General features: G+C 36.4%; 2 protein-coding genes across 2 annotated transcripts; one reads left to right on the top strand and one right to left on the bottom strand.

The window, feature by feature from the left end:
* Nucleotides 1-1,797: 1,797 nt before the first annotated feature.
* Nucleotides 1,798-4,718, top strand: LOC133864978 (cytochrome b561 and DOMON domain-containing protein At3g61750). Its single transcript, XM_062301435.1, has 4 exons — nt 1,798-2,111; nt 2,787-3,186; nt 3,674-4,280; nt 4,376-4,718. Exons 1-3 carry the CDS (start codon nt 1,881-1,883, stop codon nt 4,240-4,242), a joined length of 1,200 nt encoding a protein of 399 aa, XP_062157419.1. The 5' UTR covers nt 1,798-1,880; the 3' UTR covers nt 4,243-4,280; nt 4,376-4,718.
* A 300-nt stretch (nt 4,719-5,018) lies between these two features.
* On the bottom strand, nt 5,019-22,522 carry LOC133864977 (protein REDUCED CHLOROPLAST COVERAGE 1). The gene is made up of 26 exons (XM_062301434.1): nt 22,240-22,522; nt 21,930-22,014; nt 21,761-21,822; nt 21,499-21,591; nt 18,940-19,012; nt 18,532-18,843; nt 17,989-18,056; nt 17,710-17,841; nt 16,646-16,687; nt 16,000-16,524; nt 15,738-15,895; nt 14,513-15,044; nt 14,362-14,424; nt 14,164-14,265; nt 13,336-13,653; nt 12,600-12,692; nt 12,393-12,494; nt 12,153-12,257; nt 11,786-11,919; nt 11,269-11,452; nt 9,966-10,097; nt 9,525-9,637; nt 8,763-8,850; nt 6,032-8,360; nt 5,675-5,748; nt 5,019-5,251 (listed from the first exon to the last, which is right to left on the bottom strand). The coding sequence occupies exons 2-24, from the start codon at nt 21,988-21,990 to the stop codon at nt 6,222-6,224; spliced, it is 5,631 nt and encodes a 1,876-aa protein (XP_062157418.1). The 5' UTR covers nt 21,991-22,014; nt 22,240-22,522; the 3' UTR covers nt 5,019-5,251; nt 5,675-5,748; nt 6,032-6,221.
* Nucleotides 22,523-27,491: the final 4,969 nt, after the last annotated feature.

A 27,491-nucleotide genomic window follows, 5' to 3' on the forward strand; every position in this document is an offset into this window, starting at 1 on the left:
CAAGGTGGCAGTGAGGTCTATGAAGAATCCTATAGGGAAAGGCATGGAAGTCACCATGATTGGTTCCAAGGAGGAGATTGCTAAGAGGGACGGGGGTCGAGTGGGAATTAGATGCGGTTCTATGAAGGGGAGTGGGAAAAGCAAATGGGTTGTCAAGGTTGACGAGGAGAGTGGTGAGGAACATATTTTCAGGGTGCCTAAATCTCTTTAGACTTCGTTTGGCTGCAAAGATAATATTGTACGTACGTACGTGTCTCATCTGATGCTCATGATCGATCAAACCAGGTTAATTCATATATGCATGCATGGAGGCTCCGATCGACAACCTCGATCAGCGGTCGTCCACGTACGTACATTGCCATGCAGATCACAAGTGCGTGCCCCCCGGCCAAGCTAAGCCATGTGACTGAAAGATAAAAAGCAGGGGATTTACTATATAGATTGGTTTCTGTAAAATTAATCTTTGTTGTAGCAGTTCTGACTGCATTTAATTGATGACAGTGCAGGCTGTACGTGTAAGAATTTCATTCGCCCCAATGAGGTAGCGCATATGAATTTGTTGGATTTAAGAGATTATGATATGTAATCCTACTCCTATTTAATTTTATATTTTTATAATTGTACGTGATTTTCTATTAAAATCTTACTTTGATCGGAAGTGGAATAAATTAAAACTCATGGTTTTTAGTATATATATATATATATATATATATATATTTGGAGATTTGAAATTGTAGATCACTATCTTACACAACTCAAGATATATTGGTGGGACTCATGCATGTGGGTTCCATCAATGTGTCTTGAGTTGTGTAAGATTTGTACAGTTGAATTGTGCAAAAATTATTTTCCTATCCCTGAATATGTACATTGATTCTGCGTGTATTGTGTCACTCATACAAAATTCCTGTATATATTCATTTTCCTACTTTATTTACGTTGATTCTATGTGTATTGTGCCATTCATATATGTTCATTTTCCTACTTTGTTTATGTTGATTTTACGTGTATTGTGCCACTCATACAAAATTCCTGCTTTACTTTCTCTCTCTCAGCTTGAAATTTCACTTATAACTCTTGATCTTTCATCATTTTTGCAATTAAGTACTTAAACTTTAAAAAGTGTCAATTTAAAGTATCTATTCTTCAATTTCTTTCAGTTTCAATCCTTCATTAGAATTTTCGGTTAAATCTTATCAAAATTCTCAAAATATCCGAGTTTTTTTTTTAAAAAAAATTAAAAAAATTAAAAAAATTTTCAGAGATTCAGGCATGGGTATTTTTGTAGATTCCGTTAAATTTTGACCAAATACCTAAATTCATGAAAAATATTTCCTTTTTTTTCGTAATATATATATATATTGGAAATCTTCACAGAATTTAATGGAAAATTCTAATAGAGGATTGAAATTGAAAAAAATTAAAAGATGAATACTCTAAATTGATACTTTTTAAAATTTGAATTTTTTTTTGCAAAAATGATAAAAGATAGTAATTGTAAATTTGTAAGTGAATTACAAAAAATGAAAAAATAAAAATAAAAATAAAAATAAAAAAGGTATAATTTTGTAACGGAAACTTTAAAAGCATGAGATCGAGATCGAGATCGAAGGTGTTGGCCTGTTGGGATGCGGAATTTGCAAGAAATGGCGGGAATGATGATTACTGTCCAGTACGTACCAACCATCACCATTCACCACCAACCACATCGATCCCTACCTTGGAACCCAAGGGATATGGACCTCTCAACCGCCTTAACATGCCTTCACATTCACATGCTCCCGGCCAGCCATTTCTTGTTCTGCTAACTGCTTAATTTGTTACAAACCTTGGGGTCTCAAATATTCAACAATATCACGTACGTACAGTTCTCGATCTGAATGGCGAATTTTACATCCTGGCTTCTCTTTATAATTGGCTTCTGTGTTTTGATTCTTGCCTTGGAACCCAAGCTTCGTGCATTGGCCGACGACAGTACTGGTAACGTGGGTGGTGTTGGTAGTGAAGTATGGGAGCTTTGTGATACAGACTTGAGGAGTTTCCTACCTCCACCATATGCCAATCTATCTGGTGTGGTCTGTAAGCCCGTTTGGAATACTTTTATCTTGAGGGTAAGTCTAATTTCGAATCCATCTTTGTTAATTTAGTTTATGTTCATCAACATATATAGTTAGAGTTTTGATCAAGGAAGCAGGACTCTGTTTGTGATCGATCTTTTGATGCATGTGTGGATCACTGGATCGATGAGATGGTAATTAAGATATTGTTTGGCTCTGTTGGTAGAAAATGATGATGATTTCAAGATTTGGGGCAAAAATGATGGGAAGTGGGAACTACATAAATCATAAATGATTATGATTATGTCTATGTGTTATGTCATCGCAATTAATTCACTTTAATATTTATTTTTTTTTCTCTTTTGCTATATTCACCGAGGTATAATAGGTAATGCTTTTATAGATCATTATTCTGACCATCCGGAAAAGTTCTGTAAAAGATCAAAATGATCGAACACCTTTAGTTAGAATTGATCGAACTTATAAACAGTACTACATTGGCTGATAATTATGTCGAACCCCTTATACCACCTACGGTGAGACCGGGGTAAACGCCCGCATACCCGCCCCCAACACACGAGAGATAATTATCGAATATGACCAGAGTATTTGTGTGGGGAGTCAAACCACTCGGTTACCCCGTGCGGGCCGGGTCATATGTTAGCAAACTTGAAGCATAAACAATCACTCCTTATTAATATAATGACATGTTTTGTTGGATGCATGCAGTACTCACAGAGTGAAGATCATGTTGTGAACATTATATTATCAGCTGTATACACCAGTGGATGGGTGGGAATTGGATTTTCGAAAGATGGAATGATGGTTGGTTCTAGTGCCATGGCGGGATGGCTTAATAGAAAAGGTCGTGCAAGAGTCAAGCAGTACTATTTGCAAGGTTCAAAGGAGTGGCAAGTCATACCAGACAAAGGAGAATTGCCACTCACTGGTGTTCCCGCTTCTGTTGTGATTCATGGGGCCACTATTTATTTGGCATTTCAGTTGAAATTTCAAACTCACCTGGCTCGCCAGCCCATTATATTGGCTTTTGGAAGCGCATATCCTAAGCACTCCGGCCACCTATCTGAGCATGATGACAAAGCAACCGTCACCTTCGACTTCTCTGCAGGTCTTTCTTCATTATCACTTTTTCCTTCTGCTTTTTCACTTGGCAATTAAGGTCCTATGCTCTTTGAATTAAGGGTGACAATTAGTGTTCCTATGTTGGTTTCAATTCGTGTTGAGGTAATCCAATCCATTTAATTAAACGGGTCAAGACCCCTCAACCCTAACTCGTTAATTTCGTTATGAGTTCTTGTCTGGTTCGCAGATTGTGTCAAAAATTGTCTACCCTTATATCACATGTTGGGGCATGGTTATGAGGCATAGTTATAATACTATATAGATCAATCATAACTCGTCTCATTTAATTAAACAGGTTAGACCTTTCAACTCTAACCCCGTTAATTCCGTGTTGTGTTCGCAAGTCGTGTCAAATATTGCCAACCCTAGTTTGAATGTTCCATTCCTCTTTGTAACCTCGAGTGGCTTATTAAAGTTCCTCTGTGCAACCAATGACACACTGATATATATGTATTAGTCTTTCACTTTCACAGGTTCGGTGTCCGCTGAATCCACCGATTTTGGCAAGATGAAGAAGAACCATGGGATATTGGGTATAATCGGATGGGGTCTAATCCTTCCTATTGGCGCAATTGTCCCAAGATACTTCAAGCACAAGGACCCCCTATGGTATTATCTTCATTCAGTCATTCAACTTGTGGGGTTTGTCATCGGGCTTGCTGCCGTGATACTTGGCCGACGGCTTTATAATACAATAAACGCCAATTTTCCGACGCATAGAGGCATAGGAATCTTTGTTCTTGTACTTAGTATTCTTCAGATTCTGGCATTCTTTCTACGACCTAACAAAGATGCCAAGGTTCGCAAGTTCTGGAACTGGTACCACCATTGGATTGGAAGATTTGCCCTCTTCTTTGGAGCTCTGAACATAGTGTTGGGAATCCAAATTGGAGGTGCAGGAAGTGATTGGAAGATAGGCTACGGATTTCTTGTCGGTGTGGTTCTTGTTGCTGTCATTGTTCTGGAAGCATTGGCATGGATGAGAAGGTCAGAGAAGACTACTACCATGGATCCATCCTTCCAAATGAATCCAGTTGAATGAATAAGTTGCATTCCTAGTCCTAGTACTTTGACTACAAGGTCCCATTTTTTTTCTCTTTTTACGTTCATTTTATTATTTTCTATTTATTTATAATAAAGTATTCTGAAGTTTCAAGACCACTTCAATGAATCAGGTTGGCAATTGATGCTGCATGTTGCATGCCGTGCTCTTAAAAGGGGGCAAGCTCGTTGGACCTCCTCCTGGTTCAACTTTCACATCAACTGGTCCCAACTTGTGTTTTGATCAAACCCTAGAAGTTCATGTGTGGGATTTCCTAGTGCAGATGCTAGAGAATCAAATTGAAGAGCTGGATTAATGTTTTGCTAAATTGGAGAATACCAATGCATGCCAGCTTCCCCCTCAGCTAAAACTAACTGAGTGATGAACATGAAGTTATGAACTTCCTATTTTCCTGTACAAAGTATATGTTTACCTTGTGTGAGCAAGTGAGCATAAAGCCTGGTTTGCTTCTGGAAGAGTTCTATGGCCATTTTGAGTGCTTGTTTCCTCACAAGCTGTTTGATTCTTTTTTTTTTTTTTCATTTTTTCATTCCCAATGCGAGCCAGGGATGAGGGGTGATGATCGTGGATAGTCTAAGAAGGCTGGTGGCAGAGCAGCCTTCAAAAGATGCTGCCATCTACTTCCAAGAAAATAAATTTCACTGATCATAATATTTGTCCAGTCAAATAAATGATTACCAAAGAGACAAATGGGGTTTTCCAAGACATTATTATGTTTTTTTGTTAAAACAATAATGGAATAGGTAATGGTCAACTTTAGTAAGAAGAAATGCTGATAAGTGATACCCAGTGAAAAAAATAACGAAGTCATATGCGATTAAACCAAATTAAATTATCAAAGTCATTGCTGTTGGGAATCGAGGGAGAAAAGTACTTTCAGTCTGTAGATGCTCTGAACCAATTTGTTCCTTTTCTAACCATATATGAACCAAAATTGTCGCCTCAAAAAATGCCCATTGCAGTCCCAAAAAGAAATTTTATTGTAAACCTGCACATCAAGCAAAATATTTGATCAGCCCCTGGAAATACAAGTTCAATATAACATGGTGGAAGCTTAATAGGTTCCATTTTTGAACTAGTTTAATTGCACAAGGCCAGGTTGACAAACCTTAACCCTATGCTAACTCAAATCACATGAGCGAGCACCCAATCTATGATCTGAGGTCAGGGGCATTATTCCCAGACTACAAGTGAGCAAAAAAAAACTCACTGAAAAAAGTTGCATTCTGGATGCATAAAAGTGTGATACATTCCCCTTAAGTCGACAAAAAATTTACTTCCACCACATAAGAACACCTAACCTAAAACGGTGGTTTTCACTCTTTCAGTGAGGACCATACATTACCAGACCAATGGGTAACTTGCTGGAGACCCAATAAAAGTTATTCAGATTGCAATGGTGGGATCATACCTATGTAGGGAGAAAAATAGGCTTTGTTCCTTCATCACAATGTCCTTTTGCAGACCAAACTCAAATAAAAGCATCTGCAATTTTTCTCCAAATGTTAATATAATAGCTTTATAAAACAAATCCCACTCATTTATACTAATCCAATAGTTCATGAACCATAAGAGAGTTCAAGCCATTTAATTATGCTTCAAAGGATCCAACATGCACATGCAAGCTAAAAAAAAAAAAAAAAAACCTCATGAAATTTATTTGAAAGGATAAAAAAACACTAGGCAAAGTAGGCCACGACAGACGCATTGTTTCCTCAGGATTTCAGTTTCAAAAGATAGTTGTCAATTTGGACCATAGAAAACTCACCTGAATTTTTCCAAAAGGTTGTGTTCAATCAGGAACCGATAAGACAAGGCATTATGTGATCATCAGAGGCAGAATAGATCCATGTCACTCTTGTCCCTTGCGTGTATTATAAAAATGAAAGGCGGTAGCTTCTACTTCTTTTTCCAACAATCCTGCTACACTTGATTGGTACGAATAAGAAAAGAAAGGGTTACGTAGCACTAGCTGCACAATCATCTCTTAAAGAAAAGCTGGAAGACTTTGGGGTTTCACTTCCCCTAAGCACTCTGTTATAAATAACCTTAAAAGACTGTGAGCCATATGGTCGACTGAGCAAACTTATTGGCATTCTAAGAGTCTGCTTTCGGTTTCTTCTCCCCCTAATCAAAATGCTGAAAGTTTTCTCACCATCAATTTTACACTCACCATTCTTTCCAGCATTTTCATTTGAGCTATTTTTCTGACTTTGTTCACTCTGAGCATTTTCAACCGTAGACAGATTTGGATGACCATTTTCTTTTATGCTTTCCAACCTGATTTCAGCTACTTCATTTGCATTATGTATTTCCTCTGAAGCTGGAAGATTCACTTCTTTCCTACCATCCCCCACATTGTCAATATCCACCGGTAGAATCGAAGATGAACTTGGGCTTCCAGAATCAACAGGCCGCAGTTGTGTCTCCAATTTTGGATCAGAAATTGGCTCGACAACTGGTGGTGGGACAGAGAACACAGGATGGCAGCCACGCCAAACTGTAGCTGGAATAAACTCTGATACATTTGGGCTCACGTTGCACTGCCACGTGAAATGACTGGGATGAAAGGCACTGGTCGTTACAGGAAATGTGCTGGTTGGTACTGCTTGGTTTTGAGAGTAAGGAGGGTACATAAAGGGCAGTGGCTGTATCATGTTTGGGGTTGGTGGAGGTGATGGGTATAGGTGGTGAGGGGAGGAGCAGATTGGATTAACTGTGGGTAGGACAGTAGCAGGCCCAGGGTGAACATTCATGTTTACTGGCCAGGGTGCAATAGCTGGAACAGCACGAGGACCAGAAGGAAGAGTAATTTTCATGGCATGGGGTGCAGAACGTGCAACGACTGGTGATGGGTTGAATGGAGCTGCTGATGCAGACAACTTCTTATTGGAAAATCCCCGAGGGTCACTTGAGTTCACAATCAAGGATTTCTCCTTCAAATCCTCTCCTCCTTGCATGATCGATTTCAAATTTTGATGAGTTTCAGAACTGCTAGATGAATCCTTCCCACTCACCTCACTTTTTGGAGAATCAACGGGGTTGGCAACACCATCAACCAATATGCTAGCCTCTACCACTTCTTGAACCTCAACACTGCCAGATTCAAGTCCTTCCACACTCTCAGATGCCATTAAAGAAGGTTTATCTTCCATTGCATCATTTATTTTAGTGTCTTCTTTCTTCTCAGTAATTCCTATTTCCTCCTTCAAATGGTCTTCGGAATTAGGTATAGAAATCTTATCCTCTTCAAATATATTTTCTGCCCCTGTTCTGATTAATTCGTCATTTCCTTTTACTTCATTCGTTTCCTCTTCATGTTTTCCAAAGCCAAGTCCCTGGGTTTCTGGAAAATCACTTTGGGGCACCCAGACCTGCAATTTACCAATGGAACCTGGTGGGGCCAATGCTACTTCCTTGTATGAAGGAGATTTTCCAAGACTGACAATTGAACTTTTCAGTGGAGCAACATCATTTGGCAAAGAAGTTGCACAAGGTAATGGAGCAATGGAAAGCTCGCCACTATTTCCAGAGGTCTCTGTTGTAACAGTTTTGGTAGATGAAGGCATCGACTTGACCCGGTATGTTACAGCTTTGACTATTCTCCGTCCAAATTTGGTTGCTTCGGCAGGGTTCACTGTTTGGTGATCTGTATAACTCCCATGAGAAATTGTTCGTTTCTTTAATAGGTAATGCTTTGTATTCTTAAGAGTATTCTTCACAGGAGTATACTCCATTTCATTGTCCGCATTCTTCTTCTGATAACCATAGACCCTGCCAATAGTTGCAGGGCGCTGCTTAAGCCGCCGACCAGATGAGCCAGCTAATCTTGGCCTTTGAACTGGTTGCCATCCATCCTCTCCTTCAGCATGTGTTTCAGAAAAGATTTCATTGGCAATCTTTGGATTTTCCTCTACAGTCGTTTGCATAACAGACTTTTGGGACTCGACAGGTACAGAGCCAGTCACCTGGTTAGCATCTGCACTACCTTCTGTTTCAGGTAAAGGTCTCTCTTCTTCTGACACCACTTTTGGCGTTTCTTTTGGAGATTCATCAGAACCTCCTAGGCTTGTATTTTGATAGGATTTTCCCTTCACCTGCAACAGAAAATGGAATTGTTTGATAATGTTCATTACAGGTGAGTACAGAGGTGTACCCATGCAAGGGACATTGCTTCTTGGCAGTCATTTTGAGAATGAAAACACCTCTGCATGCAGGTGGAGGATTCCACTACAGGAAAGTTGGTCGGACTAGAATGTTTTCCCCTCAATCTATGAGCCACATGGCTTCCCTTTCTTAATAGAAGCTTATATATTTTAAAGCTCATCCAATCTTAGGCTTAAACATTCACGTCCATAGCTTTTTCTATGAGAGGGACAAATTTTATATATGTTTGAAAGAGAAGAATGTCTCTTTGTGAAGGAAAATGTTGTCTCTTATAACTTCTATCATATCTAAAATGCCGAGAAGTTATAAGAGAAAACATTCTCTTAACATACCTTTGTAATATAGCTTTTCCTCTTTACTGCTCCATCTCTCCCTTCAACATCATCATTTGGATTAATGTAGTCAAGCAAATCTGAGACACTGCAAGGTTTATAAAGCGTCTCAGTTACTAACAAGGATATGTGTTTATAAGAATGAGAGTAGATCATATGCTCTGCCTCTAGCAAACTGCAGTCTAGTGCAAATGCATAATGGGGACGATTCAACAGGGTTCTTTATATAAATATTCCAGAGCATCATCTGGAACAGATTAATTATCTTAACTATATATATATCTCAACAGTCTCTCGTGTGTGGGAGGACAATTACAATCAATTCACCATGAAAGACTTGTGACTGGATCATCCTTGGGGAAGCAATTGGCTGTTAGACCAGTCATTGCAAAGCAACATCTAAGCATGAAGCTGGGCACCTGGTCCCACTAGATTTTCATGTTGATATTTCTGAAGTTGAATTTTGAAACAAATGTTGATTTTTAATATCTATTGGCAGATTAAGAAAGCAGCCAGACAATAGCAGTGCATCCCAACAGTATGATTAGCCAACAAATTAGCGGAGGAAACTGCACACATGAAAATTTGAGAAAACTACATAAAGCTCCATGTTATTAAGGAATCTGCATCCCAATTGTGTGAAGAGAGCAACCGGACTAGTAGCAGTCATCCCAATGGAGTAATTAGGCAATGAAGTAGCAGAGGAAACTGCATGCATGAAAAGTTAATAACAGTTGCATGAAGGTCTGAATTATCAAGGACCTTAGGTGGCCTTTGCTGGCTATGGATGCATCCGGCTTCCGAGTACCATTTCGTGCAGCTTCTTGCTGTTCAAGAGCCTTGGACTCGAAGTACTCAAGCCAAGCAGCAGCATCCTGCAGCATTTGATTACAACGTCTAAAATAATTCTGGACAACAAAAACTTAAATGAGCTTTAACCAAATTCTAACACACTTTACCAGAGAGAAAAGAATAGACATAGTGTAAAATAAATGAGTTAAATAATTTATTTTTATTTTTAAAAAAAAAAAAAAAAATCACTATAAAGGGTGCTAGTAACGTTGCTTGTTTCTTTTAGTAATTATGAAATGTGACCATGAAGTATGTTCCAAGTCAATGAGCACCTGGCTTACAAAGGACCTAGAATGCCTAAATGCATACCAAAAAAAAGACCATAGTTGACTCTTGAACCTAATAAGATACCTGCGTACGCAGGTCATCTGGGCCCAGCTTTGCTCGCAGAATTTGCAAGGTTGTTTGCTCATGCTGAACACTCAAAGGGTATGCTTCCATCAATGAAAGTGCAATTGCGATTGCATGGTAACTTGCTGCCGTCTGGAGGATTTAAAGTAAAAGGGGATTAATTATCCAAAGGTATAAAGAAGGATCAAGTAAAATAGGAGCGTAGAACGAAATTTCTAGAGGTATAGTAAAACAATAATTTGCGAGCATGTATAAAGTGCAAATGAAGTTTTGGTGAACCTTCATTAATTCACAATGGAATCCACATTTTGCAGCAGAAACAGCCCCTAACAACCGTCTACCACCCTATTTCACAGATTAGTACTTATTCATTGCCCAATGCACATCTATCGGTTTCTGTTATCCAGTTAAGTAGTCATTAACAGAAAATCCCTAGTAGAGAATATGTTTGGCATGATTTTGACCACATAAGAAGAGATGCTTCTTCATTGACGAGAATGACAAACAAAAATACAAGGTAGCATCTCCCTATCAATTATGAATGACACTATGTAATATTTTAATTAAAAGATATCTGGATGGGACCGCCATCAAATGTAATAACAGAGTTACCATAAAATGCTAGTTCACTTGTTATTTGCAATCTGGAATTTAAGACACGAAATAGTTCTCATTTCAAAATATTGAGGCACCCAAATGAGTTTTCTCCGTTTTCAAAAAGAAGCACCCAATGTACCTAATCGGACTGAAATGCCCCTTTTGCGGACAAGCTTTTTTCTTTTCTTTTTCTTTTTCTTTTTTTTGGTGTGTGGGGGCGGGGGATAAAAGCTGGAAAACCTTTGGGCATATACCAGGTTTTGAAGAAAACAATGATAACAGATTCCATTCGTTCATTTCAATATAGGACTCTGGTCCTTATGTTTGATAGTTTCAAAGGAAATCCATAAGATCTTCATTTGAATATCAGCAAGCCTACCCTCCATTTTTGATATTTCGGAATAACAAGTGTACCACATGACATTGCACACAACAGAATAACTCAAGTAACAACGAATAGTCCTATTGCAACGCCCCATCCATCCATCAACAGAAAACGACAATAGCTCTGCCCCTTCATAAAGGAAGGTATTGGGTTAAACCTATGGAAGGGGATGGATTGGGGAGAGGGAAGCCTACTTCCCATTGTTTAGACAATTATTATTGGATCAAAAAATTACTTATTTATAACTATATTATACGTACTTTAGCATAGACAGGAAAAGAAAAAAAAAAACAAAAAAAACCAAAAAAAACAAAATGAAACCTGAATATGGTCGGGGCCGAGTAACCTTTCGTTACACTTCAGAGCTTTGTGGAGATATCTGAGGGCAACATGCACATTCCCTAGGCCTTCCTCCATCATAGCCACATTTATGTATGTCGCGGCAGTGTTTGGATGAGATGGGCCACATGTGAGATGTAGAAGATACAGTGCACGCTTTACATACCTGATCAACAACAATTGTGAACTATGTTGACAGAACCCATTATAACAGCTAGAAACCAACTAATACTATGTTCAAATAGCTAATTTAAACAAACATGTATGGCATAAATCACTACAAAAGTAACAAGTATTACAAAAATATTACAGTAATGTTATACTTTAGTAGCATAAGAAAGAAACTAGAGCATGCACCATATAGATCATTAAAGGTAACCACTCAACAAAATCGAGTCAGATACAAGATCAAACCCTGAAAGGTATTAACCATGGAATCTTATGAAGCTTTTACGTAGCTCTGGACATTAATATCACAACAGAGAAGAACAAAGCATACTTGAGAGCCAGCTCTGTGTGTTGAAGTCTGTAATAGAAGACAGCAAGATCCCCATAACTCTTCATTGTATCTGGATGATCAAGACCTAGTTCTCTCTCATTGATATCCAGAGCTTTCTGTTGATAAACTGTGGCCTGTGATTGGAACCAATTGTTGAATTAACTTTGACTTGAAAACCTTCACTACAAAGAAATGAACTACACAGTTTTGTATTTCAGGAGTATGTAGTATACCAGAGCCTAGTGCAAATTTCATATGTGCATGCTCAAAGAATATTTCAATAATACTCTGGGGAAGGGTGAGAATAAACTTATACTAATGCAGGAATGTCCCAGCAATAGTAAAACAAAAGGGACTAAAGATAGACCTGATTGAAATCTCCGGTGTGATACAAAACTACAGCAAGGAGGCTGTAAGCCCCTGCTGTCATTCGATGGTAGGGACCACAAACTGCTACAAGCTTTGCAAGAGCCTGCAAATACCACAAAAGTAAAGCGGGTAACATATGAATACCAATATGAAAGGTACAAGGAATAGTTGTTGATACACTTTATTACTAGATCATACAAGAAAGGACATCCAAGCTGTGATTTTGGTAACCTTGTACCTTTGTCCCATAGGCAACTGCATCTTCTAGTTTTCCTTTATCCAAAGCTGTTTTTGATGATTCTAGGAGTTGCCTCCCATCAGCTGATGAGCAGGCTGCTTGCTGCAAAGAAGCAGAAAATGTAGTTGAATATAAAATCTCAAAAATAAAATTTACTCTCCATGCAAGAGAAAAGAGCATGTTTCCATTACTCTCTGTCTACTTCACCTTATAAACTGGGACCAGGCTGACAACATCTGATTTCCGGAATGGATTTGGAGAATCCATATCAAAATCCCTTGGAACCAGCTCAATACCCACCTAATAAAGGGAGAAAGAAGGGGACAACGGGGGAGGGGCAAACTGTCAGTGATGCAGCATTCATCTGCCATTATTATCTATAATATCTATCATCTATCATCTTCTCAAGACACGAAAAATTCCATGTGAGAACCATTGCATCTAGAGGAAAATGGGTCCGCAGAACTTATGAATCAAGGGACACATCACAATAGTTGGTAGCCACCATTCTAGCCGGCCAAAGATAATCCAAAGAGATGGACATGGCCATCAAAGTCAGCACACCTCTATGTTACAACAAATAATACAAAAGGCTATTAGATTAGGCTGACCGTAAAAGTCATCCATTCATATGGGACATCCAACAGGCCTATATGTGTCCCTAATTCGTTTTCCATCACCCTGTTATTGACTGAAGTATTCTTGGGGTTAAGGGGAGCAAAGTTCCAACGATGTATTATACAATTCAATCCATCGTAATACAAAAGTTCACAACAATTAAGTAACCTTTTTTTTTATAAGTAATCAATAATTATCATTGAAAGCGTAAAGGAGCCCATAAATGTAACAATATGAACCTTTTAGACTAAAGAATGTAAATGCATAGACATAATATAATAGAATGCCAGCAATTCCCAAAAATCAGCGATTTACTGTTACATACCTTATGACATAATCCACGTAGAATTGCAAATTTTCTAACATCTTTGTAGTTCAAACTACTAAGATCCCATTCATATCGCTTCATCAAGAAGACCTCGAGCCATCTCCACACAAGGGAATGGGCATTGCAAGATTTATTTGATTCTTCATTTTCAGGAACCCCAAGCATCATATTCAGTGCAGCAGCTATGGATACTGCCATGTTCTCTGTGTTGTCAACAACAGCAATTACTGCCTGAAGAATGTGCTTAAATGCTCTCACTATCATCTCATGAATACAGAGTGCCTGTACATGTGGTAGCTTTTCTGAAAGCTTGACCTAGAGAAAATGAGAGGTAAGTGTCTTTAAATAAGGAAAAACACATACAAAGTAGCACCTCAATCTTATAAATTATAGTTAGCTTCTCGTTCTCTAGGATTCAAAATCTTTCTAACAGTTCCCGAGTACAGATGGAAGGGGTAGTGCAAGTTGGACAATGCAAAAAGAGCAAGAAAGAGAAGCAAATAAAACAAGAAACGAGATTAGATTCTGATGCATTACAAAGATTGACAGGCTAGTCAAGATTGTTTCTACCGTCAGTAATGCAGTAATAAAGATGGCAATACACATGGTCCAGATCTAGATAAGCTATGTTGCTCCTTTTTCACTTATCTCATTCCAAATCATATTCCAGAAAACTGAAGTGGATATCACTGTAAATACAGCAAGTACTGTCTAAGTGTGACAGGCATGCAACAGATCAACGCAGTGAGGGACATAAATCCCTTTTCGGTGGGCATAAATGTAACAGAAAAGCATCGAAAGCCTGGGTAAGAATAAGGCACTTACAACTTGTCCCAAACAACGCATTCGAAGACCTCTTGTATGCATGAAATCAGTTAGAGTCCGGCCATCAACTGGTGAGAGTTCCAGTGAACCAAAATCTGCTACCTGCATTGGATGACAAATACTAGACACAGAGTCACTATAACCATATAAATAGGCAGATTCATCAGAAAAATTAACAAAATAATATTCAGTAATTACCAGTTTCGGAAGAGCAACTTCAGTGTAATATTTCTGAGACAGGTCAATTAGTTCTGGCAAAGACTGTCAATCACAAACTGTAGGTTACTTCAAACTGTACTGTACAAACAAGTAGACGATATATCGTTGAATGACACCTACAAGATTTTACCTTGCAATGAAGACCAGTTTCTGATTCTTTTAGTCGAGCAAAGGCTGCTTCAGGCAATATCCTCTTCATTGCAATCTCATTTTCTTTTGCATTGGTTTCAAGCTGCGATTCTACAGAAGACAATATAGAAATTTTAGCTTCCCCAATAATACCTTCTGCATGGGATCTTGAGCTTTCAGACTGCACTTTCACATTGCTTCCATCTGATTTCTTCTTGTTGTTCTTAAGGGATCTGAGATTTGTCCCAAGCCCCTCGACCTTCATTTCATTCTTTGCCTTCTCACCAGATGGCTTCTTATCTTTTTCCGTATTTTTTTGGTCTCGCAAATGTTGTATCCAACAGGCTCCGAGTTCCCATCTTACGACATGGTCGGATCCCAGTTCCTCTTCCTCAAGCTTAGCAACACTTTGTTCCAAGAGTCTCTCCACAGAAGTTTGGGAAGCACTGAGTTCTTCATGCTCCAAAGTTTGCAAATGTGGTACTGGTTTATTGTGCTCTGAAGGTGTTGTTTTGTGAAGAAGCAATCTCAAACTGCAAGGAACAGAGTTATAGTAAGACTCTGTACAAGATAGCCAGACGACTGAAGGAGAGCTACAACTAAGGAGCAAATGCCATCAGAATAACAAAATTAAGATGGAATATATGGAATTGATAGCTCTCTAACATGAAAAAACATGCATTTTCATCCCATGTGTGATGGGGTTTTTTTTTTTTTTTTTTTTTGAAATTTTTACAGATTCTTCACTTATTACACACACAGAGATTGAATATGCATATGTACTTTAAACAGACATCACAATCAAAATAAACCAGAAGGTAAAATGTGCTTAAAGAATTTAAGAGTTGATAATAAATAGCAACAACAAGGGGCTTATTAGCAAGGACCACACACATGCAGCATCAAGCAACCCACCATTTGATGATTTTCATTTTGGGAAATCTGAAGGTTGGATTTTGATCTTCCAATTATATTTCCTCAAAAGAAAACATAGTAGATAAGATAACTAGGATTACACTTGGATCAAATGCTCTGTGTTATTTATCTAAAAAACATCAAAACCTTCACAGATCCCAACTCGTGTATGGTCATGATGCAAAAGAGAACGAGTCCATTAACATGAGATCTACAAGCTCACAACAAATATCACAAATTCTCCACCAGTTATGTAAGGGTTATTGATTATGCATAGGTCAAATTGGCACATTCTAAGAGTAAACGAGTACCTGTTAATATTGAGGGCATTGGCACCTCCTTCGGGCTGATCAAGGAGTTCAATGCTCTGAGATGTAGTACTGGCCTTGTCATTCTCTCTCTGTGCAACTTGCACAATAGCGATGTAACCACAATATCTTACGTTGATAACACCTAGAGTGGCAATGTCCTGCAAAATGCAACACACTTCAACCATTTTAGCAGAAACCACCTCAATTGCACTAACTTTACAAAAATCATAGATCAGTCACATTTTTAAAAAAACCTTCTTACTTGAGCAGCAGTATTTTCATCAGCAGTGATCCCTTTCAGAAGGTTTCTTTCTACTAGATTCTTTTGATCCGATCCAGTTGCTTGAATTCCATCAATTTTAGTATCTACTTTACAGCTCGCATTAGAGGCATCTTTCATGACCATGATGTTCAAATCTCCTACGCTCTCAGTATAGAGAATCTCGCCATTCGAAACTGAACAAGTTAAATTTGTATGTCCCGTTACATGCTGGACAGCTTTAATGGCTCTGAAAATGGCAACATCAACGAATAGGCTGTGAAGAAGGAATGCCTTCCTATCTCGAACCTGCCTTTCCTCTGCCGTCTTGCAAGGCATAGATGCAAGCAACAAAAACTCATTAGCCCAAGGAATCAAATCACTTTTTCCATCTATCCCTAGACCACCTCCATTTCCTCCCCAAGTTTGATCTTCAACAGGGAGAGGAGGGAAAACTGAGGGTAATTGTGCAGCAACAGGAGGAACAAGCCATGTGTTGGCTCTAAAGCCGTAAGGAAGATTCCCAAACTGCAGATGGTAGAAAAAAATATGGTTATAAAACATGGGAACTAAAATGTTTGAGAGAAGTATTATACTTGGCATCAGTCAAAGGATGTATGATACAGGAATATTTCGGCACAACTATTACCTTGTTACGTTCTGAAAATGCTTTCATGAGATCATTGTAAGCCTGTAATTTGAGAAACAACCAAATGTTTTACCAACCAAAAAGCAAGAATGCAGCAAAAAGAAAGAATAGATTGAAAATATATCACAAGTTGATGAAGAGATTATATTAGCTAGAAATTCCCTCTTATGGAAAAGAGACATACAGCGCAAATTATGAAATCAACAGTCTTTTAGAGTCAAATAATGCATGATTAAAATCCAAACATTATGATAGAGAGTTGAACATCATCTAAACTTTCAGTTTGCAAAATTTTGCCTATTGTTAAATCAACACATATCTCAAAAGCTTAAACTAATAAGAAATTGTGAATTTAATCACTAACAATAATATCCTAACACTCTTCCTTGCGTGTAAGCCTAGACCTCCCCTCAATTAGTGGGGCTCAACATGTGAAATATTTTAATTTTTTTTATGAATAATAATGTGAAATATTTAATTTAAATGTGAGTAAAATATGAGTTAGGATTCGAACTCAGAATTACTGGTCTAATATCACATCACATGATCATTTATCCCAAAATTTTAAAATGATAGGAATGAGTGAATTTATAATTAATATTCTAACAATATCATCACGAAACAATAAAAACACCCTATGCATATAATTTTATCTTGTCTAGTGGGGAAGTACTACTAATTGAGTTTTAGGAATCAAACTCAACCCATATCACAATAACAATGGGCATTTTCTGGAAAAATTTTCTTGAGAATAAGGTATGAGAGACAAAGCTTTGCACGCATTATTGCTGCATCTTTGAATACATGAGTTTCATACCCGACACCATGTGCATTTTACTTCTTCTGTTTCAAAAAGTTAGACACGGAACAGAATAAGCCATTCAAATTTACCAATAAGACACTATTGTAAAGCTTAATTTTGTTAGAATTTATATATATATTTTAGAGAATGATCCATTTTTCAACTTGTAAATAGTGACTCAATTTAAACATAATCAAACTGAATAAACAAAAGTTAAACAAAATATCATAAAAAAAGGATTCAATGAATTGGAGGAACTAACATTATCAAAGGCTCTACTAAGCTGCCGTAACAGATCGACAAGGTTGTGGCAAAGGATCCGCTGCTTTCCAACGCTGTAGAATCCGTTTCTGCAAGCTTCCACATGAACCACTTTTCCATTGCAAAGCTTCACCTGATTAATCACAAAGTTGTCAAAATGGTATTCCATACCAAAACATCATAGAAGTACATACATGCAGACAGATATATTATAGAAAGTAATGTATTTATGCATGGTGGACGGATACGCGGTTGTGTGTGTACAGGAAGAAGGTCTTACATCAAGGGAGAAAATGTGATCATCCGCCGAAATCTCATCGACATGTCGTCTCATTTCTCTCCTTATAACTGCAACATTCACGGGAAAAACAACATACTAGCTTGAAGAGAGTAATTCAAAAAGCTCATTGAAAATGCTATTTCGCTTTTTAACAACATAAAAAATATAAAATATATATATATATATAAAAGAAAAAAAGAAAAACTGCTCACAGTTTCCATGAAATGTGTGTTTCGAGCTACAAATCTCATTTAAAAGCTTAAAACAACATTTTCTCAGAACAATTTCATTGGTTCCATTCCAGAACAAAACGAAACCATAAACCTCCGTTTGTTTCTGGGGAAAATGGGAGGCACGATAGGAAAATCCTAACAATGGTTAGGAAAGTAAGCCACAATATTAACCAAAAGAAACAAATTCAAGCATTTCCTTTCACTTCCTTCCCAACATCTTGCAAGAACTGTGAAGAGCCTATACACACACATACACAGAAGGAGAGAGAGAGAGAGAGAGAGAGAGAGAGAGAGAGAGAGAGAGAAGTACATTGGAGAGGGGGAGTGAGGTGGGAGAGAGAGAAGAACTCGTAGAAGGTTCCAAGTTTGGGGAAGGCGTGGCTCATCTCTCCCTCTTCCTCCATCGCCGCTTCTTGCTTGGCCGCTGGGCCTTGAGTCTGGGTGGTGGTGGATTTCTTGGTGGACGCCGGGGCACCCTTATCCTGCGCACCCGGCGCATTTTTAGTAGAGTCGGACTTTAAACTTTCCTTGCTCGTCGCCGACGGGCCAAAGCTCGTCGTGCAGGCCACGATGTCCAGGAGCCTTCTAACGTGCACCACTGTGCGCTCTTCATCGTAGTCCTCTGCAACAACATGGACCGTGTCAGTGACGGAACAAGGCTCGGTCGGGATAGAATTAGTAAGTCAGTAAACGGCGTCGTCTGGCATTGTAAGTCTACCTTCCACCAAAGTGAGGACGCACGGCTTCAGTGCGGAAACGTCCACCGTGTCTTTTAACCGCGGCCCTCTTACCTGTCAAAGGTCAAGAGCACAATACCAAATTTACCCCTGTTGTTAACGTTATTCCTTCCACACTACTGAATAACTAAAAAATTTCACACTAATAAAAAAAATAAATAAATAACAAATATCAAAGGCCCCATACAGATATAAATTACATGAAGTACATATTAAAATTAATATTTAACAAAAGAAGAAAGATTGCTGTAATATATCCGTTCCGATCCGCCTGGGTGCTAAACCCCCAAAACCTTTTTTTTTTTTGTTTTTTTGTCATGTAATTTCTCTTTGATCGAGTAAACTTTCCCATTTTCAATTTGTCAAGTCAATTAGATATGTAATCTTGTTGACTAAGCTAGAAAGCAAATTTTTATTTAATAATTATTTTAAAATATTGATATGACAGTCGAATTAGTTTTAGAAAAAAAAATTAATAATTTGTTGAAACGGCTAAATTAACATTATGAAATAAATATAAGATAAAAATATAATTTTTAGTATTATTCAATTTTGTTTAATTTTAATGTTGCCTCTCACAATTTGGTGAGTGCCTCTTTGGTATCTTAGCCTAGTCTCATTTTCAATTTCCTTCCTTTTGATGGACCACACTTCCTTACAATTAAGGACTTTTGTTATTATTCCTCCCTCTTTTTCTTTGGACAGTAGATTGTGAGGAGGATTTTTTTCCTGTGCAGGCAGTGGCGGACCTAGGCTTGTAAAAATGGAGAGGCCAAATTGAAAAGAAAAAAAATTGAGGGGGCAAAACCAAAAAATTAAAAAATTAAGGGGTAAAATTTTAAATTTTTTTTTTTTTTTTTGGGAAAAATATTTTTTTTTAGGGAAAAATTTTGGGGCTTGGGGGGGCCAGGGCCCCCCCTAGCCTCCATGTAGGACCGCCACTGTGTGCAGGGCTTTGTGTCCAAAGTGAAATGATTTTTTTACATTATATTATTCTATATCAAGACAGTGGAATTCATGCATGTGAGACCCATATATGTGGGTCTCATATATATGGGTCTCACACCCAATGTGTCTTGACCGGTGTAGAATTGATGTAGGATAATATGATGTAAAAATAACGCATCTCGTATCCGAATAGGTCATCCACTCGTCCAAATAAGTTGTTTTGACAAAAGAGTCTCTATTTACACACTTATTCGGACAAAAGAGTCCATATTCGCGCAAAAAAAGCCTATCTCATAACCGGATAAGGATCCTCTCTATTTGAAATAGAAAGGATTCTCTCCATTTAGTTAAATCGTGAGGACATAATTGTCTTTTCACATTTTAATAAAATGTGAAAAGATAACAATATCCTCGCTTTTACACTAAATGAAAATGATCCAAATTCGTAGTTAACCCATCTCTCTCTGAACAAAAGATTGTAAAGAATTCAAATATAATATTAATTAAATAGATAAATTTTTTATTTTTTTGTCGACTTAAATTTTTAAAATAAATTATAATTTAACACCTTTTGATCATCCAGACGAAGGAGATGGGACCTGTCGACAACCTTCTTTTTTTAACGAAAAATCTGAGAAATAAATACATCTATATACCTGGGGACAGGTAGGAGGGAACATCCCAAAATGGGACCGTTAAATCGTGGAGAGGCGTACGAGATTTTTTTTTTTTTGTTTTTTTTTTTTTTTTTTTTTTTGGCTATTATGGCTATTATACTATAATAGCCAAATAAATAAAAATAAATTAATTAAAAATAAAATAAAATAAATAAACGTAGGGACCCATTCGGCAAAAATGCCATGGGCCATGTTTGGATAGTGGATACAACTAATAAGAATAAATAACAAGTAAATAAAAATGACCACTTTAGCTAGAATAGCCGACTAAAATCATAAAAAAGCCTTAAATCTCGTTATCTACTAAAAATACATAATAAATTTTCATCTTCCCTTCAAAAATAAAATAAAATAAAATAAAATAAGTTTTCTTCTTTTTTTAAACTTGTATGGACATTTACAGCTTTTTTCAATTTCATTGATGATATTAATTTTAATTAGAACTAATCACTACAGCATAAACAGTTCAAGGATTGCAATTCTTTCTATAACGTACAATGTGCAGAATAGTAGTAAACTATAATAACAATTAGAAAAATGACTATTAAAAAAATTATTGCGTTAAAAAAATGACCATTTTAACAAAATGACCATTATAAAATATGATTGTAAGAAAAATGTCCGTATAAAAAAAATAAAAATAAAATGACAGTAAAAAAAATACAATGTATTGTAAGAGAAAAGGGAGAGGTTCATCGATCTCTTGTATATAAACCCAATGTATTGCTGGTTTATTTCATTAAACAAAATACAACTTGTTTTTGATGAGTTTTTTGTTTTTTTTTTTTTTAGAAATGAGTTTTTAATTAAAATAAAGAATGAGTTCAGCTTAAGATAAGCCGTTGGAGTAAGGCCGGTCTTGAAATATGTGGTTAGCTTAACAAAGATGGGTTTTGATAAACCGAATGCTCTTACCTCATGCGACAACGAAAAATTCGTGACGCTGCAAGTTTCAGTCTTCACGGATAAAAGCCGACGAACATCAATAATCCTGTCCGTTGATATTCCCTGTCAAGGATTTCACATGAATTGAAAGAAACTGGTTATTTAGAAATATGTGGTCAAATTGCTTATCGCAAACGAGCAGAGGATATATTCATAATATATATACTGAATCAATATATAATTACTAATAAAATCCAAAGAGAAGAGCCATGAACTTAAAAGAGTAACAAACCCTTAAAACGACACGAGTTTCGTCGGGAAGGTTTACAGTGATATCCATGACTACTGGAAGAACTGCAAATTAAGTCGCATATATATATAGATATATTTAGATATTACTACAAAACGGGAAGCTCAAACTTGAAAGATTTAATTTTATTAATTAGTTAACAGATTCATACCCTTCTCCTCTTTCTTCTTCTTTTCTCCTTTCGCCTTTCCACGACTGTTTCTAGGCGCCATTTTCGACCTCTGCTGGTTGGTATTCTATAATTAAGTTTAAGAAAACATATTCATTAATTATCATGCGCAAGTACGTATTACTCCTTGACTGACGATTAGAGAGTGATTTCGTAATCAAAAACAAAGCTAGCTTACAGCACAACCCAGCAAGTTTTTTCCTACTCTGAGAAATCGGTCGAATTTCAATTAAGAACAAAGCCAGAAAATAATACACACATAAGATAGCTAGTGGAGCTTAGAAATGATTACCAGGTAGCAGAAGAGAAAATCTCGAGAACTTTTACGTATTGAAGAAGAGGGAGTAAATTACGGGCAAAGTAAAAGGAGCTACGTACTGAACCACACCATTAACAACAATGTGAAAAACAACTAAGGTAAAATGTAAAAGCTTGGAAGGGATGGCGTTCGATTCGAGAGGCGGGGTTTCAGCAGAGATTGGATAATGACGAGGGCATATATAATCCGATCCAACAGAAGAAGAAACATGAAAGAAAATGTGGGAGGAAGAGATATAGCTCCGAGATTGGGTGTGATAACTGATAAGGAAGGAAAGGTGGAGATTTAACCGTCAGAATAGTTTCTGGCTTATACGGAATTATTATCTTTTTTTGTGAGATATTTTATTTTTAATAGCACAATAAAATACAAATATTTTTTTTAAAATCTCATATATATGATATTTTGGGTAAGAAACCTTCACAGACTCTCTTCTATACCTGACAAGGGGAGAGCAGTCGGGTGCGGCAGCTGCAGGAAGGAAATATAAAGATAATACAAATTAAATGTTTTTGACTTTATGTAGGAATTTTTGTTGTTAAGTGGTGCACAGCACATGATTGCCATTGATTCGGTTGTGTTAATTTCAGTGTTTAATTGATTTGATTTCCAGATTTTATAAATATGATAATTGTTTATATTATATCCTGTTTCTAAATTAGTTACTTTCCACAATATTGATTGCATTTATAAATGCTTTTTAGATGGTATTTAAAAAAAAAAAAAAAAAAAAAAAAAAGTGTTTTGAACTTGAGATAAAAGTAAAACTGTAAAAACAGTGTTGAGTATTTTGATTATAGATTATTTGTTAATATTTTTATTTTAAAAATAAAAACTAAAATAGTTAGACATATATCTAATGCAAAATGAAACAACCACTTCAGAACTTTCAGTGATTTCAAAATGTACAACTTTTTTTAAAAAGTAATTTAAAAAATGCAGTAAATAAAAATGTGATTTTTAAAAAACGCATGTAAACATTTTAAAAAACCGTTGTTCGACCTCTAAAATTTTGTGTTTTAAAAAAACGCACCTTGTCTGTTGCACAAAAAGAGTATTTTTTTCATGTTTTCCAAATGTCTTTTTTTTTTTTTGTTTTTTCAAACGCACTCTCAAATGCTACAATTTTCATAAATTTATCTAAAAACACGCATTTAACCTAGAAAATCGCCGGGTCAAACACTCTCTAGCCCGTATCATACCCAATTATACAACCATTGTTTCTGTCACTTAAAATGAGTTAGGTTAATCTAATTGCAGTAATAGGATTCCCTATAACATAGAATTTGCTTGGTGAGAATGGATAACTCTTTGTTCCACACTCCAATCTCCATGCAAGTATGAAAAGGATGATAAATAATATATATACATATCCAATTGTAGGCCGAGCGAGTAAGCATTTAAGTTAGCGGGTCAAATCAAAAAACATTATTTCTGTCAATTCTGGTTGAAGAGGGAAATCTTTGGGAGATCATCGTTATCAAATTTTCTTTGTTTTCAAGCTTATAATTTTTATTATTATTATTATTATTTTTCATTTGATCATAGTCAGACTCTTACAAAAACTTGTATATAAAGTTAATTTTGGATAAAAACAAATAAATAAATAAGTAAAACTATGGCTGACAATTTGTATTTGCATGTCGGGTTTATATCGGGTCGCATCACGGCCAACCCGAATATTACTTATTCAGTTAAACGGGTCAAACTCTTCAACCTTAATACAATACATTTGTATTAGCAGGTAACACAACACGACGTGCATAAAACTCATAGCCCGTTTAATATACAGGTTCATTTCAATTTATATATGAATTTAAATAAAAAAAATGAATTTATATGAATTTTAGCCTTTTTAGGATTTTGTTTTTTAACTACAAAGAAAATTAATTTATACAAGTCACCTACGAGTTAAGCGAGTTGATTCAAAATTAACTTATTTATTAAACAAGTTAATTCAGGTCACCCAACTTGATCAAATCCAATTATACAAAACTTAACATATTAATTTTAAATTTAATTTATATCAAATTTACGAGATAAAAAAATTGCTAACATCAACTTAAACAAACTCAGAGTAATCTCAAGGAATTATACGTTTAGTCGTGGAACATGTGGGTGCGTGTAGTACGTGTAGTTGATAACCCACCACCGCATTCGCTGAGTATGATGTACGTGTAGTTGATAACTTGACACAGACCTCTCAGCCCTCAGGTCTTTGGCTCCCCCGGCTATATCCAATAATCTCAGACTGACTAATAATACATATACGATTAGTTAAGTCATCTGCACAAAATTAAATTGTTTCTTACAGAAATTGAATAAAAATTATTTCTTTGGAGAAAACACTGAGAATTACGTTGAGTGTGCTAATTTAGCTGATCAAATTTTGATGAATTCTGTCCTTGCGTGTCACGCTTCTCTACCAGTTTCTTTTTCAACCAAAATTCTTCATTATTTATGTGGCTCACAATTTTACACCAATCTCAAGAAAACATACTCAGAACCCAGAAAAAAAAAAAAAAAAAAAAAAAAAAAAAAAAAAAAACAATGCTGATGAAAATGGAATCAGCCCTAGCTTTTGTATTTTCTATGAAAGAAGTTGGAAAGAGACTTTCGGTTTGGTCAAGTTTTTGTTAGTGTTTTGGTTTTTGAAAAAAAAAAAAATTAGAAAAGAAAATTGAGAATTGTTTTGATGGGGCTAAGTTTGAAAAAAAGGGTTGTATGTGGGGTGGTAAAAAAAGAAAATTAATTTGGTAAAATTTTGAAATTTTTTTGTTTGTTTGAATTATAAAAAAATAAAAAATAAAAAATTGAAGTGTTATCTATAAATAAAATAACAAAATTTATTGCAGTTTACACTCCACAGTGATGGTCGCCTCTGTTTGAACTAGACAGTCATAGTGGTTAGCCACCGTTTGACCGCTAGAAGTTCATAGTAGCCACCGCATGTGTGCCTAATTTTCAAGATTCGTTCAAACGAACTCTCCAAATATGCATTATAATAAAGACATCAAAATATTATCTACTCTATTAATCATTTGGCAAAGTATCAATTTATATTAACTTTAATTAAGAAAATTACATTGAATCTAACATCAAAGTAAATTAATTAAGAAAATTATAAGATTAAATTTAAATTGTGAGGTGTTAATATTGAAATTTGGAGTCCCAATATCAAAAAAGCGCGAAAATTGAATGAAATGGTAACCTAATTTCCCTTTAATTAATGAACAATGGTATTAGAGCGCGTTCTTGGGGAGCATTATTTGAGCCTCTTGCAACACGGTTTCTCTTAATAGATTAATCAACTTTTAGGATATTTTAATCTCAATAATTTTGCAATCAATTGCACCTAAAATATTTAAATAAAAAGTAGACAAATTTAAACGTTCAGTCAAGCAGTGGCCACTTAACAAAATAAGTGGGGCGGTATTATGTTGTGTCTTTTTCTCTTATACTAAATTTGTAGAAGAGAAAAAAAGGAAGAGACATTTTAGGTTGGATTAAAAAAAGGTTGTTTTTGGACATCTCTCAAGTCCAACCATTTTTGTCCATGGATAGTGTCTTTAGAGTGTATGCCACGTAATGGCTGATCAATTACAAAAATTGTGCTGCATTATTGAATCAAGATTTGAAAATGGGAAGACAACATTGGTCGAACCAAGCCAATCAAATCACTGTAATTTGTGGAAAACCCAATAAATAAGTCCCAATCGCTAAGACAATTCATCATCCTGATTGGGACCAAACACACTGAGTTAATGGTGAGCTTTTTTTTTGAATACCTTTCTCCTTTAGTCTTGTACCTCATCAGCATCAACCGGCCATCCCCCGCGTTTTCACCACTGCTAGCAGAAGTCAATATAGGTTATTGAAGGGATTTAGGTCAGGTGCGGTAAAAAAAAAAAAAAAATTATAACATATGTACTGTAATTTTTCAACGGTCAAAATTTTGATTTTACTCTATTTTTCTTCATAATTGAAGTTGCTATGCATTGCAAGATCAAAATAACCCCCTCCCCAAAATTCTTTAAAAAATAAAAATAAAAATAAAATATAACCTCCAAGGTTGATATCAAAAATAATAATAGAATCACAACACTTGTTATACATTTTACGTTGTAGTCTTGGTTTTCGCCCTGCGCGGGAGGGGGGGAGAGGCTTCACGCCTTCCCCTCCGGGTGCTGGTGTCTCCCCTTAGCCTTTAGGGGATGGCTTTTCTTCCCCCTTGGCTTGTTTTCAGGGGTGGATGGTCTTTTTCTCCAAGCCTTTAAGGCTATTAGAGTTTTTATTCTTCCCGGTGTTTGAACCGATAGAGGTTGTTGGTTGTTTCTTTGGTTTTTTTTATTGTTTCTTTGTGCAAGCAAAGATTTTCAGGTGCTGGGGCTAACCGGTGAGCTCAGTGGTGAGGGCAAGTCACTGTGTTTTGTGTGATTTTTAGAATGGTTGTTTGGGTCGAAATCTTGGGATCTAGATCTACGTTTCTCTCTCCATTATTGTACAACACAGGCCTCACCATTGGGATTCACCGACGTCCTTCGAGTCCCCCAACGTGTCCCCCATCGCCCCTACGCATCGATGCATGGCATAGATCCCTGGCGCGTGATGGCCACGCCCCACTCTCCCACCTTCCACTACCACGTCTGATGGCGGTTTTCGGACGAACTAGTGCTTTCTTGTGGGGCGTTTTTCTGGCTGTGAGTTTCCTCTTCACATGCTCTGTTGATGCCAAATCTATTGTCGGATGTTGTGCTATTTAATTAGATCTGCAAGCTGCCTAATAGATGTTCGGATATTATTGAATTTTTTTCACTTTATAGCGTAAATCAGTCATCTTTTATTTTTAGTAGTGATTCTTATTTGATTATAGTGGCTTCCAATGTATGTTCTTGTAATCTTTAAATGTTTTTAGGTAGTTTGCTCATAAATCAGAAATTATTCTGATTTTATGATTAGGGAATCTTTGTATTTCCTTAACGCTGTAATTGCCCTTTAGGTTCTTAATGAAAGCATGTACTCTTTGTTCAAAATAAATAAATAAGATTAGAATTTAATCCAATGTGTTGTGACACCAGAAGCTAACATCCCACAATTATACTCCAAGCCAGATTGCTACCAGGAAAGAAGGAAATTAGAATTTTTCTGTTATTATTATTATTTTTTTTTATGAGTAAATTTAGTTTTATTAAAATCGTAAGACGCCTCTAAGTACACTGAGAGTA

Source organism: Alnus glutinosa, chromosome 3 (assembly GCF_958979055.1).
Source record: "Alnus glutinosa chromosome 3, dhAlnGlut1.1, whole genome shotgun sequence".
NCBI lineage: Eukaryota > Viridiplantae > Streptophyta > Magnoliopsida > Fagales > Betulaceae > Alnus > Alnus glutinosa.

Bases quoted from the DNA above. Each gene is read 5' to 3' on its own strand.
- LOC133864978 (XM_062301435.1), top strand. From the start codon at position 1,881: ATGGCGAATTTTACATCCTGGCTTCTCTTTATAATTGGCTTCTGTGTT. The intron at 2,112-2,786 runs GTAAGTCTAATT...GGATGCATGCAG, and splicing joins GGAATACTTTTATCTTGAGG to TACTCACAGAGTGAAGATCA. The intron at 3,187-3,673 runs GTCTTTCTTCAT...TCACTTTCACAG, and splicing joins CACCTTCGACTTCTCTGCAG to GTTCGGTGTCCGCTGAATCC.
- LOC133864977 (XM_062301434.1), bottom strand. From the start codon at position 21,990: ATGGCGCCTAGAAACAGTCGTGGAAAGGCGAAAGGAGAAAAGAAGAAG. The intron at 15,896-15,999 runs GTAAGAAGGTTT...TGCATTTTGCAG, and splicing joins ATGAAAATACTGCTGCTCAA to GACATTGCCACTCTAGGTGT. The intron at 12,495-12,599 runs GTGAAGTAGACA...GCTTCTTTGCAG, and splicing joins GCCTGGTCCCAGTTTATAAG to CAAGCAGCCTGCTCATCAGC.